This window comes from Tauraco erythrolophus, chromosome 6 (assembly GCF_009769465.1).
Source record: "Tauraco erythrolophus isolate bTauEry1 chromosome 6, bTauEry1.pri, whole genome shotgun sequence".
Classification (NCBI taxonomy): Eukaryota; Metazoa; Chordata; class Aves; order Musophagiformes; family Musophagidae; genus Tauraco; species Tauraco erythrolophus.
Window position 1 is genome coordinate 63,768,221 of NC_141470.1, and position 19,738 is coordinate 63,787,958.

Consider the following 19,738-nt stretch of genomic DNA (forward strand, 5'->3'; position numbering starts at 1 on the left):
CAAAAAACAAACATGAGTTTCATAGGCACAGAGAAAGCCGAAGGCACTTCCACCGTCACATCTCTTTTTAAGATTTGTTACTGACTTGGTTGAGATCTTGGCCCTCCTGAAGCAAGAATCTTTGATTTCTGGGAGACCAGAATTTCACCCCCGGCTTTTCTGCCGCAAGCGTACACAACAGAGGTGACTAACACTCCGAGCCCTGAAGTGTCACAAAGCTGACTTAATTGGCTAGGAGGGAACAAGACAAGACCGAAACACAATCTTTCCCCAAGTGGAAACTGTTATTCACTCCCTTTAGGGTCACTGACCACAAAGCTACTAAAAGAAACAAGGACTAGTTTCTTTTTCTTTGCTTTTAATTTGATTTCACCTTCTTCTGATCATTGTAATAGAATCAAAAGCAATAAACAGAAACCTTCTTTAAATCAGTGCATGCAAAGGCTACAAAAGAAATAAGAAAAAAGAAAAAAAAAGCAAAGAATATTAGGTAGAATTTGCTGATCTTAAAAATAAGCATGTGCCAGCATCATATCTAGGGAGGACAAAGGTTTTAAAATCCTCCTTCCCCTAGGGCAATGGTACTGGAATAATTTAAGTTCAGTTCCTGAAGAGCAAGTAAATATTTAAATACTCTGTAGTTGTAGAATAGCTGTGCTGGAAAACTGTTCTCTCAAGAGGCAAGAGATCAATTCTCCAATGATGAGAGTACAGGATGCCTGCTCTTAGCTCTGTTTCCTAACAGCTGAAACAGAAATCTGCACCTGCAGCAGATAACTATCACCTTTATTATCCAATTTGCATAAAACTTTAGCAATCAGCATGATACAACTAACTACTTTTCCTTTAAAAATACGGTGACTAAAAAGACTTTCTTGTATTTTGATACAACTCAACTTTTCCTGAATCTCTGTTTCACTTGTGCTCGTCCTTCCAGAAACTCCCAAGTCAGAAACCCTTCATTTCACTTACGACAACATTGCCAGTGAGAAATGAATCCTGAGTTTCCAGAAATAGCTACCTGCATGCTGGTACACACCTGCAGCTGTCCGTTTTGGATATCCAACACAGCAACATTTTGTTTATAAATACTACTCAAAATCTACTTTCTGAAACCCCTTTTAAGGTATCTTTTATACTGGAACACATGCTAAAACTAAGGCACTCAGAAATTATTTGCTGCTTTTCAGTCTAGACTTACATCATCTGATAAATAAGAGCTTCAGCAAAGGACTGGCTATTAATGCTGAACACTTGCATCTGCTTTTGCAAGTAGTTTATGTATTAAATATGAATGAAACATACCGCTCCTCTGGAGTCTCCACATGAAATGTTCTTTCAATTACTGTGGTCCACTGGAGGCATCTAATGATAAATGTGTTTGGTTTAGGTCGTTCTGTCTTCATCAGCTGGCACTCTACCACAATCAAGGAAGAAAGAGTCATGGTACATAAGCAGGTTTAAATAATCATTTGTCTTTATTCTTATCTAGCAAACTGTTGCAATTAATCAGCCATAGAAATCTCTGTAAGTACTTCTTTAGGAGACTTGAGACAATTTACTGTGTTGATGAAACCAATAAATAGCTTGGGAGATAGTCATCTAAGCAGCACTGAAATCAAATTCTGCTTAGGCAGGCTCCACGTTTGGTCTGCTCAGAGAGGTAAGGAGAATTGTGATGTGATGACACAGAAGCTGATCAGACTCAGGTCCTACACTCCAAAGGTCATCCAGAGCAGAGCACACAGACAAAGTCAGCTGATAACGCAGCGATTACATCCACTGAAAATAAAGCCAAGCCGCCACATTTCCTCCCTTTGACTTTCCCAACATAAACCTCTGTCCTTAGCTTTCAAGGAGCTGCTAGAGAATGTGTTTGGTCATTTCGCAGTGACCTGACAAAGATGAGACTCAGCATTTCCAGTCCTCAAACACTAGAGGGAACATCAAACTGCAGAGGCACCCCCAGAAAAGATGCCATTCAAAACACCTTTGGGACAGCTACCGCAGCTGGATGCTGTACAGACACGCAGCTAACAGCTTCCATCACTGCCAGCACTTAAGCACAACCCAAGAAGTCTACAGAAGTACAGCTAACATGCAAAAACACCACTTCCTTCATAAAAATGCTCTTGAGAGCTGAGCGTTAATTTTTTTTTTGTTTAAAAAAATCACACCTACTATTTTAAGCTTTGTAGGATGTTGTGAATGTTTATTCTTCAAATTTGGGCCTGAAAACGCACCTGATTAAGGGTACACTAGCTATACTAAAAGAGAGGATCTGAAAAACAAAAGAAAATCAATGAAATAATAACAGAAGCCAAAATACCACATTTTTCAGATTCATATTAATAGAAAATCTAATGCTAATTAAACAGCTTCTGTTAAAGGAAAGTAAAATTAAGAAACCGAGCGGGGAGGGTGGAAGATATAATTGTTTTTCTTCCTCCTTACATTAAACTCTTTCCCTTGCAGTTAATGAAACCACAAGCTTGCTATTAGTTGGTCTTCAGGTTCTAAATCCACTTCCAAGTAAATAAAAAAGCAATATGAAGAGAAGAAGAAATTTCTGCTCACTGCTAGAGCCATGAACAGCCTCCATCATCAGCAATGTGCAAGCTGAGGACAGAATCTGGCCAGAATAACAGTGCACATTACTAAGGCTGCATTGGTATCGTTAGGTTAATTTTATTATTGTGAAAATTAAGAATGCTTAGTTTTAAATTCAAGCTCTTAATTAGCACCAAGATAAAATATTTACCGCCAGTGTTTTTGGGCGCTGTATTTTTGGCAATATATTTCATGCCTCATTTGCTACTGGAATTATAAGCTTTTCAATGAGTAACTTGGCATTTTTCATGACAAGAAAATCTAATTTTTCTTTAATAGCACGCTGAGGTTATACTGCATCCTACTAAAGCACTGCAATTAGATAAGAGAAAGTTTATTAATGAGTCATGAAAAGGTTTTAGTGTGATAAACTGCACTCCTTCATTCACCAGGATTAAAGAACTTCCACAGACCGACGCAGCCGTGCTTGCCGAGCACCGTATTTAGCCTTCCAGCTACCAACATCCTCTTTTGCAGAACAGCAGCTAAGGCCGAACACAACTGCACGAGCTGGCACAGTCCAGTAAGCCTGGTTCTGATAAATTCAGCTCAAGAGATCGATTGCATTCCTGCTGCTGGACCGACCACCTTAGCTTTGCTGCTCTTCTTTTTTTGTTGTTTGTTTGTTCTGTCTCCCATTTTTGCCTGCTTAAGGTGATTAGCTGAAGGCTGGGCTTGTCCTCTAAGAACCTGAACAATGCAACCCTAACAGATACCGAATTGGCTGAAGACTTGAAGAAAATCAGGCTGTTTCTGACCTCATGCAAATCCAGAGCTGTTCTCCTACACCTATCCCGAAGCGCAACATGATGAAGAAATACACTACAGGTTTTGCTTACTTTTTTAAAACAGCCTTTAGATTTACTTTTAGTGTCTCAGATTAAGTATTTTCAAGTAGCAGCACGGATATTTAAACTAGCCATGAACTCTAAACTTTAACCATTTAATTTCAGCATAATAAACCACATAAGGCATTTTCTGTCATAGAAGGGGACCAATTAAACATCACCACTTTTCCCCTAAGTCAGCACTGTCCATTGATATTTGTTAAGCTTGCTGATCCAGCAATCTTTAAAGCATACAGCAAGATGAATAATAGAGATTTGTCAGTTAATAACCACTATAATTCAAGTATGTCACATAGAAGTGTTTTGTTTAGTGAACAATATGCTGTCTAATTACCCTGCTCAATCATAACAGCACATATCAAGAAATACAGAAGGCTTTATTTTTAAATTGCTTTACCAAAGTGCTGTACCACATAGGTTTCAGAAAGTTTGTCTCTAGCACTTAGTGCTCCCCATATATGACAACTGCATGGATTTTATCAATGAAACGATGAAGCAGCAGGTTTTTCTGTTAAAATCAACTCTGTGCTCTTTACTGTAGTTGGCAAGCTAGAGAAGCACTGAACTTGCCTTCTGTAATCATGTACTGCAACACGCACCACTACGGCATAGCACAGATACAGATGTTGTACAACATTAGGTCTGATTCATGGCATGTTTTGGGGGTTCTTCTATAGAAACATTCACATTTCAAACACAAGCCACTTACCCACTTTGAAGACAGTTTTTCCTGTCAAACAGGCCAACAAAAGTATTCCCTATCTGCAACAAAGTAAGTACTATAAACAGCAGCCTGTTAAAAATGATTTAAATTGCTCTAAAGAACCTCTTCATTCTTTCCTGGAGTTTGGTCTTTCAAAGTAAGTAGGACAGAGAAATTGTTCCTAACAGGAACAGACACCAAGGCATTCAAATGTAAATTACCATTTTGTATTTGAAAGACACTTAGTATTATCCTAGTGACTTTCTAAAATGTCACAATATTTGCTTCCCCAGCATTTAAGCTAAAAGGCAGATTACTTGCGATGAAAGTGTCAAACTGCTCCCTATATAATGACATCACACTTTAAAACAATAATGTCAAGGAAGAATCCTTCCCATTCCTGTTTCAGTTTCTTTAAGGGCATAAGGGGATAAAGAAAAAAAAAAGTAAATCAGGCAAAAAGAATGATAAATAAATAAGACTTTGGAAAAGGCAAACAGGAACATGATTTGAAGTGCTGCTTTTCTGCTAGCACCACCGGACAGATTTGTCCCCAAACAGCTCAGCACGACAAAAGGGAGGAGCTGGGAGCCCTGAGTTACAATCTGGCCTAAAGTGGTCACTAGTAACAGCAGACACAGAAAATCTGTCCACTATCTGGCCATCCCATGCCCCGTGCTAAATGCCTGACTGCAGACACGCAGTCCTGCACCAAAAGGAGCCCTCGTATTGTTGAGCAATTACGTTTTCAGCTGTGCAACAAAACCACCACAGTCCACTCTCCTTTTTGACAGTCGGAGAAATAATCCCTTCTTTCTAACGGGAATAGCCTCTCTCTCCATGTGGTTTTTCACAATATACTGCTCTTCTCAGCTATATGGTTTTAAAGGCTTATAACCTAATAGGCAGACATACATGATAATCCCAGATTACAATCGGTATGAAGGCTACTTATCTCGCAGATTTACAACACAGGCTCTATTGGTTATTTATCTGCAGGGTCTCTGGAGTAGAACTATTTAGGTACAGGATTTTTTATTCCTTCTGTCTTACTAGTGGTGAAATACAGAACACGAACATAGCTCAAAAATCACAGTAAAATGCTCATCCATCGTCTTTCAGAAGTTTTGCTTTATTTGTTTTTTTTTGATTGTGTTTGTTTGGGTTTTGTTTTGTTTTAAATAAATCACCAATAGGTAACTTCTAGGGAAAATAAACTCCTTAAACATATCATTAAATCACAAACATACCTATACGGCTATTTTAAATGGAAAATTAGGTGGAGAAAAAGGTACTTTCTAAAAAAAAAAAGTGAGCCTCTATTTACCCATGGAGGGGCCGCATAAACAAGTTTTCAAAGGTGCATGATCAAAACCCCCATAGACTGAAAGGAAAAGGCTAGTGTAGGAGAAAGAAAAGACTGTCAAGCACACAAAGTACAGTCTGTATTTACTGCTAATACTTTCTTCATACCAGTTAAGGGAAAAGACAAATCATTAGATGTTATCTTTTTTCACTGTTTTCTCCTGAATTGTGTATTTCCTACCTCTCATGGGTTGACAAAATCACTTAATATGAATTTTACACTACAAAAAGAGTCCCCTAGTCATGAAAAAAAAACCTTTTACTTGCAAAGATAAAAAAGCCTACATTATTTTACAGCAGAAGAGGGTAAAGATTTTAATCAGAAACATGGGACCACTTCCAAAGAACAGACTGACAGAGACAGCCTGCCATCTCATTAAAAAAAATCTAGTTCACTAATTAACAAAAAAAGTCAGCGCTATTATGGTCTCGGGGAAAAAAAAAAAAGAAAAAAAAGGATTAATTTTTACAAAACATTTAAGCTAAATTCCCTCCCAGCCTTCTCTAACAGAGGGCTTCGGCAGGCTACCTTGGCAGCGCCAGGCTGCGTTCCGACCTGAGCCCTTCTCCAGAGGCAGCTCAAGTGCGCTTACACTAACTCAACAAGCTAACCCAAATGAAAGTATCAAGCAACCAGGTTCAAAGGGAAAACTTGTGGTGCAAAACATCCAAATGATACAAGCGTGGAGGGTACCCAGAAGGGAACCGCACATCAGGTGGTGCTGGCAGCACTGCATGCCAGGGCCTACATGAGAAATTAAATCCTGGTGGGGCAACAGCTGCTTCAGCGAGCCCAAAACCACAATCATGACTCCTAGCAAGGAGGCCTCCTCATAATCATCGAGGCCTTCCCGATCTGCCACCAGTTCACCAGGCAAGAGCCATTGCTAGGAATGTCCTTCCACCCACCACCTCCCCGCAACCCCTCCCACGGGGGCTGCACCTTACTCTATAGGCATGTGCCGTGTCTGTTTCAGCAACGCACCAACACCATAGTAACAAACTTGTTTATCTATAAATGCCAAGACTGATGGGCTCAATCTGCCAAAAAAAAGCACCACGCTCCTGTTGTGAAAACTGACTTAAGTTAACCATTTTTGAAGGCAACTTGGACAGAGAAGAGGCAATGGATGCATCTTTTTTTACTCCTAAGCACTGAGCTACAGTAAATAATTATTGTAAGTAATGCAGTTAGCAGCAACAGGATGGAAGAGTCCTGCAAAAAGTGTATTTGTTAAAAGCCTTTGGCTACAGATCAAGTACTGAATTATTTATAAATTAATGGCTTTCTGCTGCTTTTCTTTACCTTCTTGATGCATAAGGAGATACCAGTCTAAAGAGGAAAGCACTGTATCATTACCAAAATGAAAACACTACAACGATTCTCTCGCTAAAATGAGACCAAAAAACCTAAAGCACTATTGGCATCCTGCACAGAGGCACCAGGCAACTGCAAGTCCATTATCTACTCCCATCATCAGCCAGAACAGGTATATGTTGATACCAGTGGAAAAAAAAAAAATGAACATTTGCATTAATTCCTAGCACTGTGCAGCCCTCTTCCGGGCCCAAGGTGTTCCAAAATAAGTCTGTCTGCTTAAAGGTCAACTACAAAGCTGAACCCCATAGATTTCAAGCTACCCTGTAAGGAACAGGGAAAGCCCCTACCCTTCTCTCTGCAGAATTTTGCTTCCACTAGTCACCAGGAACACAGAACAGATCATTGTTAATAACAGGTGCTACAATAATCTGTTTTTAAGTGGTGGAATGAGACACAGGCAGATCACGAGACAGGAAAGATTAAGAATAGGAGAAAATAAAAGCTGGAAGTATACAGCGAAAGGTTGAAAACATGAGAAAGAAAAGGACATTAACTTCAGATTCTTCTATCACATCCCTGTGCTGCAGCACCTGAGCGAAGCTGGAAATGTTTCCATAGGACAGAGTGCAGAGTTTAGGAGATGTTATTATTTCCAAACCTTTTTTTTAGGCTTTAGTAGAAGAAATACGATTTTGTGTTCAAAATGAAGAAAAACTGAGTGTCTTTCATTAAAAGCTCCATGCTCTTTTATGCTAACAATCAAGTAACTTTGACCTATGTCAATGCCACTTGAATTCAGACCTGGTGGCAAAACAGAGGCTGAAACGCTTCAGCTGTGCCTACCTGCCAAGTACCGAGATGTGTGCCTGGTATGGCATTTCCACTTTAAAGTAACTTGCTGAATAACATACATAGAAAACAGGGAGGTTTTATCATCTCAGACAGACACATTTCGTGTTTAGAGACATCGCTCTGGGCAGATTCGAATGTTACTGATGCAGCTTACTGGCGCTAGGACTACAAGAAGACATCATAGAATCATAGAATGGTTAGGGTTGGAAGGGACCTCAAAGATCATCTAGTTCCAACCCCCCTGCCATGGGCAGGGAAACCGTCCACTACACCAGGTTGCCCAAAGCCTCATCCAACCTGGTCTTGAACATCTCCAGGGATGGGGCATCTACAACTTCTCTGGGCAACCTGTTCCAGTGCCTCATCACCCTCTGAGTAAAAAATTTCTTCCTTATATCTAATCTAAATCTCCCCTCTTTCAGTTAAAAGCCATTGCCCCTAGTCCTATCACTACATGCCCTTGTAAAAAGTCCCTCTCCAGCTTTCCTGTAGGCCCCCTTTAAGTACTGGAAGGCTGCTATAAGATCACCCCGGAGCCTTCTCTTCTCCAGGCTGAACAGCCCCAACTCTCTCAGCCTGTCTTCATGGGAAAGGTGCTCCAGCCGTCAGAGACCAACCCCAAACTGGATGAGGAAGCAGGTAAAAACACTTACGAGCTACTGAGAAGTTATTTAAAGGTGATTCCCGCTGGTCGACATCCTGCGGTCGTTCCTTGTAGCCAATGAATGTGCCATCGTTCTTTAAAAGGAAATACCGCGGCCTCCATGTTTTTATGTATTCTCCTGGAAAGAAAGGATGGGCGAAGGGAGAGCACATCAGAAAACACCCTGAAATACTGACTTGACAATAATGTTTGTGGTTTTTAATATTGAAACTATATGTCATCATGACATAGCAGCAGTTTTAAGAACATTCAGTTCATTCAGATACAAACAGTGGAAAAATACAGGCACTGAGTCAGATATTGCTAGCGATGTTAACCATAAAAACAGGACTTCATAAAAGGTAAACAGCCATGTTTTGTTCTTCCATCTACTCCGACTTCCATTCAAATTCTGCAACATCTGCCTTAAATGCATTTTAAATTTAAAAAAAATCAGAGCAGATGTCCTATGTATTATTTTTGCTATTGTCATTTTTCATACTGACAAGTGGAGAAATTTTTTTCATTTACATTTTGCAGCGCAAGTATTTTAAACAACAATGGGTAATTTACTAATTAGTCAACTGCTTTATCAAACCAACAGTCACTTTTAGAACATAAGAAGATAATTCTCTGCTTAAGTTACATAACATCACTCACTCCTCTCACAACATCTCAAGCGTGAAACACAAGATGATATATCACAATATGAAGGGGAAAACACTGCATGATGTATAGCCACCACAAAGAAGAAAAAAAACATCAATTCTGAAAGATATGTCACCTTTCTTTGTCAGAGAAAACATCCCTTGCTCACATCATGCTACTGCTCATCTAAGCAACCTACACAGGTGACAGTCGCATGACACTGTTACGGCCGTGTTCAAAATGTCCAGCAATAGAACGAAGAGAGTTGGTCAAAACCTCAGTTATTTTCTGGATTTACTCAGTTAGGCGTCAGGGAAGGAAGATAAGTTCCACCTGTGGCTCTTCTGGGTGACTTTGTCGATGTGCCTGTTTCCCCTTTGCTCATTGTCCATGTTGTCATATTCTCAGGCAGTCTCTCCAGAATCTCAAATAGGTTTACATGGCATCAAGCTGGGCCTCTAGGTCCTACAAGGTCCTGCAGTAATGTTTCTATTCGGCTGAACCACAAAAACCTCACTCAAGGTGTTACTCAAATCAGGGTACCAGCCACACTTTTCCAACTCTGCTCACCCAACAACAACTGAATTAAAAAAAAATAAAAAATAAGTGGTCACTACAAAGTACCCACAGCTGGGCAGCATCTACACCCTCCTCCCTCCTGTACAGTTTCTCATTTGTTTGTTCAGCATCAGGGAGAGGACAAGGGAGCAGACCAGGAGACAAGCTTCTCTCCCATCTGCCGCAGCAGGAGCTCGCCTGCGCGCCCCATGATGCAGCCCCTGCAGCGGCTGGTACCCAGCACTCATGGTTTCGTCTGCTGGTGAGCTCTTCAATCACCCAGAGCAGCGAGAAGAAAAGGCTTCCCAGATTTATTGGCTCTGGCAACCTTCTGCTGCTCTCTTGTTCTCCCAGGTTCCACTCACACCCTCTTTTCCTGCTGCTCGGCTCCCCTCCGCCGGTAATTTCTCTCCCAGCGATGTGCACTCTGCCCCAGGAACTCCCTTGCAGCTGCTTTGCCTCCTTCCTCTCCCCACAGACCTCCTCTCCTTCTGCGGTGCAGTTTCAACCTGTTTCAGGCACCAGCTGTGTAATTTCTTCTCCGTTCAGGCTCATACTTTTCTCTCCTGCACACAGAAGCACACACAACCCCAATGCCCACGCCACGCGGTCATGGGCGTGTGCGCTCCTACCTGCTGCTTTCACCTGTTTAGTCCTCATTAAGCTTTTAATTTTCTAATCTAAAGCAAAAGACTAAGAGGTATTGAACCAGCAGGGAGAGTCACACAAAGCTACCTTTCCAACAGCAGCCATGTCTGCAGAAAACATCCATTTGCACTGATGAAACAGGGCACAGGGCAAGAAAGATGACAGGAAAAGGAATGAGCACAAACCTTCTCAATCTTTTTTTCAGAGACAACTGTTACAGCTGTAAGTGCTACACTAACCTATAAGGGGTTTACAAAAATGTCGTCCTCACTTGAGGAATTTCAGAAGCACTCACCTATAGCTGTCACAGCTTAACATTTATAAGCAAGGCAGTAAACGTAGAAGGTTTTGTTGTCATCATCTTTTTAATTCTGACCTTAATTAAAAGCTGAAAACTTTCTGGGATCAGGAGGAGATTATGAAGCCTTTCACATTTAAATTATCAGTCCAACTCAGCCCAGATCAGTGAGATTACTCCAGTCTCATTACTATTACACCACAGATGTGACTATAGAGACAAGAAGATATACGGCACGCTCAGCCTAGCTCTTGATGAGAGGTTTGCCAGGTACGCAGGTCAGGGAGTCGGCTGCCTGGACTATCACGATTTTGGAACATACTGTTACGTACCTCACTTGCTGGTATTTTCTTCTCTTGCATAAAGCAGACCCAGGAGACCTAGGAACCATCACATACCTCTTGCCATACCTGCATTTAGGACTAAATCCAAATTGGATGGGACAAAAAATATCTGAAGAGGGGCAAGCCCGAGAGTTTCCATTTCCTTTACTCCCATAATCTATGCTACACGTCTTCCCCATGAGGATATACAGAAGAAACATTTACTTTTTGTAGATTCTGAAATTATTATCTGGTCATTTTCAGTGAAGTACATATAATTTTACACAAAATTGCACCGTACTGCCACAAGAGACTCTTCCTCTTAGATTATGTTTGGCTCTCATATTTTCTTACGGCTTTATTCCACCGATGTGTTTCTCTGTTAGAAACACATCGTCTAACAGGATTAATCACATAGTTTTTAAAACAGTGTATTCCATATGTATAGCACCTTCCTTCACACCGACTCTTTCTGTTTGAAAAATCAAGGACTTCATTACTGTCAGGCATTTTACAAGGACTATGCTACTTGAACCTCCTCTTATTCATTGTTTTAGCTGGTTCTGGTTCCTGAGCCACCTTTTTAATTTACAAATAAGTAACATGATTTTAAACTTCTTTTTCCACATGTCTGGAGCTTAATGAATCCTGTAAAATGGCAAGCATACATATTATTGATTATTGCTCTTGCCAAGGACAGCATGAGGCACACTGCAGCATCTGTGGTATAAATTTTATTATATAAACACACTGAGGTTATACTTCTGCATCTTGCAGCAAAGTGGCAAGACATTGCCTGGTGTGTGACTTCCCAATCAGATCATCTGTAAGTATAATTTTACATTCAAGCCTGAGCAAACTATCGTTCCTCTACAGAAGTTCCGAAACACAGATTCACCAATGCAGTTCTCAAGAAAATGTACAAAGTGCGTATAAACAAATTCATATTTTTATGATTAGCTAAAACACTATAAACTTCTTACAACCTGTGAGGAGGACCACGTTCATCATGACAGCAAATCCAAGTATTTTGGGCAGAAAAAGAGTTTGTCAATACAGACAAAAAATAATTACGTGGAACCGCTGGGACAAAGCTGACTGAAAAACATTAACACCTTTTCCTTCCTCTGATATACCCAGTAAGCTGTCATGCCTGAAGAGTGAACTGAGCTGTTTCAATTTTTGCCCTGTGATTTTTGTTCCTGTTGCAGTTTTGTTTTTAAGAATCATAAGCAAGAAGTTACTTGAAGTCACTAATATTGGTAGTTATGTAGTCACACTAGAAGAATTGTACCGAGCACAGTAAATGCAAGCATGTGTGGCAAATTCTATCAGACAACACTAAAAAATAATAATAATAATGATCCACCATGGAAAAGTGAACAATTTACAAAGCAAAACATTTTTTCCTCTGTGATTCATTGCTTGTGTAATGCCCTGGCAGAGCCTTCTTTGTTTTCAGTAACAGAATGCTAACACTGCAGAGACAGGAAAGCAAAAGCATGGGTTATAAATCCTACATATAAAATCCTGGAACCAAATAGACTCCTCTGTAGCTTGCTAGCTTTATTATTTAAAATCCTTACGTACCATTCTGTTTACTCCAAGCAATTTCCAAATTGCAAAGATTCCCAAACTGTATATATCTGGAAATATACATGAAGATTGTTATAGACCGATTTCCCTTTATTGCCTTGTGTCTGCCCCTACACACGGCACATTAAAATACTTAACACATACTTAGAATGTAAATCCATCTCCTGCTAGAAAAGATTTTTCACAGTAACACACACTGCAAAGCACGCTTACGCCTGAATATTTCAGAAAAAGTTAAACACAAAACTCTTTTGGTTCATGAAAAGTTAATTCTACTGAGGATTTACAATAATGCAGGGTTAGGTTATTTTCCTCTCCTCCCCATAACACCATCTCACCGAATCTGGAGCTGTCTACCACTGATAGAGTGTCTAACATCAGAAACAGCTGCCACTCCCTGGGAAGCTCACGGGGTAAGTGGAGAATAATGAGCAGCAAGCACTAGCAGAACAAAAGAAAATCCATCTTTATTTACCAACTGCTGCATGCTTGTTGCTGCATCAAGCTCATTCAAAGCCAACACCACACCCTTTAATTCAGAACAGACTATATTTAAGAAGCCTCTGCTTTTTTTTGTTTTTTAATCAACTCATATATACCAATGGTTTGGAAAAAAAAAAAGTCATTAGGTTAACCAAGTCAACATCCAATGATATCCTTGATATTCACAAAAGCGCTGGACCAACTATTAACTTTCTTATGCCTCAAAATAACCAGAACAAGCCCAGAAGCACCGACTGAAAACATCATCTCGTATGAAATACACTCAAGTGGCTACCACAAAGCTATGGATAAATAATGTATTAAACTTTCTGCTCTGAGCATCAGAAGTAGCATCATTAATTACCATTAAGGTTAACACTCCAGATATTACAGCTTTTGAGCTGTGCAAGCCTTCTCTGCGTTCCCACGTGCTTCGAAGGCGTACAACATTCCTTGATTGTACAGTCCTGAACCGTCCGAGGGAAACAAGGAAGTTATGCCAATCACAGCACGCTCATGTGCCATCGGTCAAAGGCGGAATGACTCATTTCGGAGACTTCAACGGCCGTGAGAAGTGGTCTGCATCCTGACGGCCTAATAAGGTTTTGGCAAAACAGATGCCAGCTTCCTTAAAGACATGAAGCTTTCAGGAGCTGCCGTCTCGTGCGTGCTGAAAAACGAGACTGGGATGTACAGTTAGTTTCTGCTCTTTGACTAAATAGGGTAAGTGTCCGCTGGCTTCAAAACCAGCCAGAATCGAAAGACTGGGAAAAAGAAAGCAGGGCTTGAAAATTTGCCTTTGCATTTCTAAAGATCTCCAAGCAAGCCCTTTCCAAACGCAAGTGAGCTAATTCTGGATCTTAACGACTTGACACCAAACAATTAAACAAGTCTAGGGTGACCTGAATGAAAACTCTCAGTTCAAATACATGGGTTTTAAAAAAAAAAAATAGCTGCACAGACACCCACCGGGCTGGTGCGGCACTCTTCCCTTCCCTCAACAAACTGTCAAAACAAGATGTGCAAACACAGAGCCAGGTTTTCGGTAGCTTGGGGGAAGGAACAAGAAAAAGAAAGAAAGAAAAAAAGAAAGAGGTTATGCTAATGTCTCTCCCAACACGCTGGCGCAGAGAGGAGGACCTCTGGTTTGTCTGCCTATTCAGAGGCGCAGCGAAGGGGGCTGGTTCTTTGATGATGTTTTTCGGGCCCCTCTCTGGATGCCTCCTCAGCCGCCACCTCCAGCGTCCAGCTGCGGAGCCGTCGCCTGTGCCCTGAATCCCAATGAGGCGGCCGGGCCTGCCGGCGGGCCAGCTCCCGGCGGGGAGGGCAGCCCGCGCTCCGCCGCTTGCAGCCCGGCTCCTCCGTGCCGTTCTCTGCCCTAACGCGGGGTCCCACGGTCGCGACGGGCTAATTCGGGGCACGGCAAATCCGCTCCCCGCTTTGTTCTCCCTCAGGCAGCTGGACGGTGGAGCGGTGCCGCACGGCCGTGACCGACGCGACTGCCAACAGGTTAAGAAGAAATGCCGCTGCCGCCTCCAGCCCGGCTCCGGCTTTTCTAAACCTACTGCCGTTTCTCACGCTCACACAAAGCTGCAATACAGGGCACCTGCCTCATTATCATATCTTGGGGGAATTTTGGAGGGAGGGAAGGAAGAGGGGAGCCGGAGGTGGGGCTGAGGGGGGCGGCTGAGCAACAAAGAGAGCCCAGCGCGGCCGCTCCCGGACACCCGGCACCCACATCTGCACGTGGACTTCAGAAAGTAACAAACGGCCTTGGCTTAGCGCTTCCCGCGGAGCTCCACAGGCATATTGGGAACTACCTCTGCCTTTAGTTACATGGCAGCATGGATGGGAAACACCCAACCAAGGCAAGGAATGGGTGGTCAGATTCACGAAGCTAGGCCATGGGAGAGATCAAAAGTCAGGTTAGGGAGAAAGGAAAACAGATTCTCACCGAATACTTTCTCCATGCAGGGATGGACAACTACCGCGTTCTCCGATTCCACCTCTGTCACAGGGTTTGAGATCACCAGTCAACACCACCACTACAGCAGATAACACCTCTGTAGTTTTTATCAGTGTATTTCACCTGTATGGTTATGTAAAACTGAAGCATGGAGGTTTACCTCTTCTTTTTTTTTTCTTTTTTTTTTTTTTTTTTTTGCTGAATTTCAGTTTAGAAGGTCAGAAATGTGCCATATTGCTTACAGCAATCAATTTAAGCAATACCAGATATTCCCAAAGGAGCGAAAGAGAATTAATCAGCATGTAAAAAACTCCTTACTCCTACCTTTGGCACAGCTTAGTCAGGCCAGTCCTAACCTACAGCTGTTTCCAGTGGGAGAAGATGTAAATGAAGTTTCATTAAAAACAGCAGTTTTAAGGGTAGCTACATAAATTACAGGAAAGTATAAAGCGATTTCTTAAGCTACACTGAAAACAATCACAGAGTGAACTGCATCTCCACTTCCTCATGGTGGGAGCAAAAGAACTTAAAACTACGATGAGGTGTCCAATACAATTAGAGAAATCTTTTCTGTAATACACTCATAAGCAGCTACAGCATTTTAACAAAATAAAACATTCTCGTAACTGCAAGCATCACCACATATTCCTCTGCTTTTGACAGGTGCCCAACTCCCTCTCATTTTTATAAATAAATAAAAATGACAGAGGAGGTGTCAGATTCACTGAACTGAATTAAGCATGCTTGGTACAATTATTTCTCCCCAAGTAATTTTTACCTTGACGCTATGATGAAAAATAGCACAAGCAGCTAACAAGGCACTTCAATAAGACTGCGACTTTTTAAATATCTTCCCTTAGATGAGGGAGGTACCTACAACTATTCTTCGAGCTCAATCTGAAGTTATTACAATCAGTATTTCTGTAAATCAGGCTCTTAAATACACTGCATGTATTTATATAAAGGGTGTGACTTAATCCTCCAAGGATTTTATGATCTCTACTGAAAATAAAAAAAAACAACAACAAACAAACCCAAAACATCAAACACACCACACCCTGGTGTATTTGAACAAGGAAGGGCTTTTCTAGACATCATCTAAAAGCTGATTTAATTATTTTACCTCTTAGCATCCTTAGCTGTGACTCTTGCACTTATCTGAACGCTGCCTCATTTGAATATGACATACTCAGTTTTGTTCTTCAGTAAATCCTGTCTAGAGACTGACGGATAGCGTAAGAAGGGACAAAGCAAAGAAACGCATACAAACCAAAGCTCCTCCGGAGATTAAACGAAATAAGTCTGAAAGCACAGCTTCAGCTTGTTTCTTATGGCTGCCTACACATAGAGGATGTACAGGAAAAGCACCATTAATTGAATAAAAATTCACTCTAGGTCCCTTCCTCCACTCTGCCTCATTAAAAAAAAATATTAGGAGAGCCAAAGACTCAGGCCAGAGTGATTTTTATGATGCATTTATTTGCTTTGTGAACATTAAACCTGAAAAGTATTCAGCAGAGGCTCCCCATTAAAATCCCAAAGTTGGTGAAGCTGAGAGGTGAGCTGGTAACTTGGAGGGTGGGCACACAGCACTCGGGAAAGCAAGAGCAGCGGAAGGGAAAAGCAGGATGCAGCCACACACAAAACATCCGCAACAAGGACTCACGAGTCCCTGGCTCACTCTTCTAGGCTCCCATTACTACATCATTGTGTCATTCACAAAGCGAATCAAAACCTCAGGGAATTGTAAAGAAATGGTAAAAAAAAAAGGCTAAGGGACATTAGGGCAGATTTATGGATACACAGCTTTTCTAAAACAGATGAAATGGACCAACTTCAGAGGCGGTTTGAAACAGAAAAAAAAAGCTCTGTGCAAAAACTAAGCTGCGGAACACGGACTTTTATAAATAAGCAATTTAAGGAGGGTAAGAATTTAACACATCGTATTGTTATCCTTTAACTTCTGGGTTTGAGTCCTAATTTTCAACATAAATACACAGAGTTGTTTTAGGCCACTTACAATAAAAGCTCTGCTAGTAATTGCGTGACCATGCTGTGCATCAGGAAATTTCTTAAAAGTGCCAAGAAAAAAATCAATGCAGAATTTTAAACATGTTTATACAAACAGTCACTGGGTAAATATTTCATAGAAAGATGCATAAAAGCCAAGTTAAGCAAATATTTCAATGGCAAAAATAAGAAGCAGCATTAAAAAAGGGGTGTGCTGTTTATATGACTGGGGCCTATCTGGATTTCCCTTCTTTATTTCATCACTAGCAAGTCTGCAAAACCCTGGACAAGGAGATCACGTTAGCTCTAATAAAACGTTTCACTTATCTTGAGCCATTTAATGGCCATCAATGGAAAAATTACAAGCGCTTCCCAGAAAGCAAGTTCTAATATTTGTTATCATGGCAACCTCCTGGTTACGCCTCCAAATTTAGTATTCCACAGATAACTTTTCCTGAGTCACTACCCCAAACTCAGCAATGAAAGTCTCCTCCAGATAACAGGAGTGCCTGCCTCAGTTCAGAGGAATTTTGTTAAGTAACTCAACTGCATACTGAGAATTTATTAAAGCAACTTCACCACTGCGTAACGTGAGAGCTAACAGCCACAGTAGCTCTGGTGCTAAGCTTAGCAGAGCAACACAGGCGTAAGAAACTTTGCCAAGGATTTTTGTGCCTTGGACTGAGGTGTGTCATCACTGTACAGCGGAGCACAATCCACGCTGCTGCCTCAATGGGGTCACAGGCTTAGCTAGACACACTTCTGTCACTTTAAACGCTATTAAAATTCATTGATTTTTTACAATACACAGTAAAAATATTGAGTCGCAATATTCCTGCTGGATTTCAGTGGTACCACAATTTAGTCCTGTAACACTGAAATATATTTATGTACTACTAAAAACACATACATATAGTCATGACTGCTATTTTTTGAACCCAAAAGTCATCTACTATAGCAAGCTCATCGTACCTCTCCCTAACAGCTCTATACTGCAGGAGAGATGCACTCCAGTCAGTCACAAAAAAAATCTGTTTCTTACACAAGGAGGAACGAAATAAAGACCCACCTGAATAAAGACTGAATACTCATCTCACCTGACATTGTTACCATTAATTAATTTTCATGTTGCAACAGCATCTTGGTACGTTAAAGCCACTCTTCATTTAAAAAAAGCCTCAAAAATGAAAGGTATATACCACACAAAAGCAAAAGACAGATGGGCACAGGAAGATAGGAGCTTAAACTACACTTTCCAGTCTGCAGTGGCCTTATATTGTTGTTTTGGGATGACATGGCAAAAATTCCAGTCTCCTCTTTTAAAATTGCTCCTATTCCAAAACAAACATCACCCCCACCACCCCCAGCCAACCCTAAACTCACACCAGTTTCTGTGGGTATCAAATCTGGCATTTGCCCCACTGGATTTTCAGAGGACAGGGACTGCTGCATCGGTGGCACCTTTCCTCTGCACCTGATTTTCCAAGCACAGAGCACCACGTGACTGCTCCTCACCATGCACATCCTCCTCATCACTTGAACTGTAGAAATCCTGTCCCATAACTGAGTACAGTCCACTCTCTGTAATGCTTTTTCCCACTCTTACTAGCAATGCTCCCAAAGAACAGAAGCAAAACGAACACCAAATCCCATCCTTTGCTTAGCTGGGCTACAGCTACCCTTCAGGTTTGAAAGGGAACTTGCAACAACTAAAGCAGCTGTCCAGGGGAGTTAGATTCCCACACTTTAAGCGTGAGAACATCAGAAAGCACACATAAATAAAACTTTAAGCTCACAGGAGGTTTTTTTTTTTTTTTTCCCATACAATATCAAAAAAAAAAAAAAAAAGAGAGAGAGAAAAAAACCCTACAGGTCACCTGGGGTAATGTTCCTGAAGGTCATCTGGGGCCATGTTCGTGCCTCAGTGACTTCTGCAAAGGAAGGTACATGCACACGCACAGAAAATTCTGCACGCAAACCCTGCTTTGCTGTTCAATACTTCACACACACTCTGGTTACAGTATTTTCTTCCACTGGTCCCTGATCTAATGCTACCAGCTCAGGCAGCAGCTACTTGGAGGTCTGCTGCCCCAGGGGTCAAGGCAATCAAGGTCACCCTGAAAACCCTGCTGCTGCTGGCAGGAAGGGAGCAAGAGGAGAAAGGGGGAGGACAGAGGCACCTTGTGAAGGGGTAACAGTGTGGTAGAGATAAGACAAGATGCGGCTGCTGCAATTCTGGCTGGAGTCTGCTGCATGAGAGAGGAGGATGCTGATAGACAAGCCAGAGTGTCCTCAGTGCTGGGTCTCTGCTGGGCAGGGAGGAAGGTGCTAGGCTGCTGAGAGCAGAGGCAGGGCAAGGAGGGGCGGTAGCCTGACCCTCACCCCAGGCCACGCCAGCTATGCCGGCAGCCATTACCAGTCCCGGTCATTGTCCTGGTCCTGTCCCCACAGCAACGGGGGCAGCTGGAAGGGCAGGTTGTGCCCGGCATACAGGGAAAGCATTGCTCCCCATTCAGCACCTCATTCTTGAAACACAGCCAAATCCAAGCAAGTTTAAATAGCCAAGCAACATCCTTTAAATACACACATAGGTATGTACGTTCAACAGAGCTACCACAGAGCGCAGCAACGCGCACACGGCATCGCTGCGCTGACCCGGCCCCTTCACAGGCAGAGCCAACGCTCACAGCGAAACCTTCCAAAGGTCAGGCTGGCCACAAAGACTCAGCCGACTCTCTGGTCTGGGGGAGCTATAAAGTTTAGATTATTCTCAAATTAATGCTTTCTTGCATTTATTTCCCCCTCCCACTTCACACTGTGAGAAAACCATTTTAAGATCAGGATTACAGCTTCAGTATTGAGCTAA

The 19,738-nt window shown here is 41.8% G+C and overlaps 1 protein-coding gene across 1 annotated transcript in view; it reads right to left on the reverse strand.

Annotated features, from left to right (window-relative positions):
* Positions 1-19,738, reverse strand: part of AKT1 (AKT serine/threonine kinase 1) — a 75,810-nt gene that overhangs the window by 27,189 nt on the left and 28,883 nt on the right. Inside the window, exons 3-4 of the mRNA XM_086614155.1 lie at positions 8,353-8,481; positions 1,306-1,417 (exon numbers count right to left, since the gene is read on the reverse strand). Of these exons, the coding sequence (XP_086470281.1) occupies positions 1,306-1,417; positions 8,353-8,481 (241 nt within the window). The remainder of the gene's footprint in view (positions 1-1,305; positions 1,418-8,352; positions 8,482-19,738) is intronic.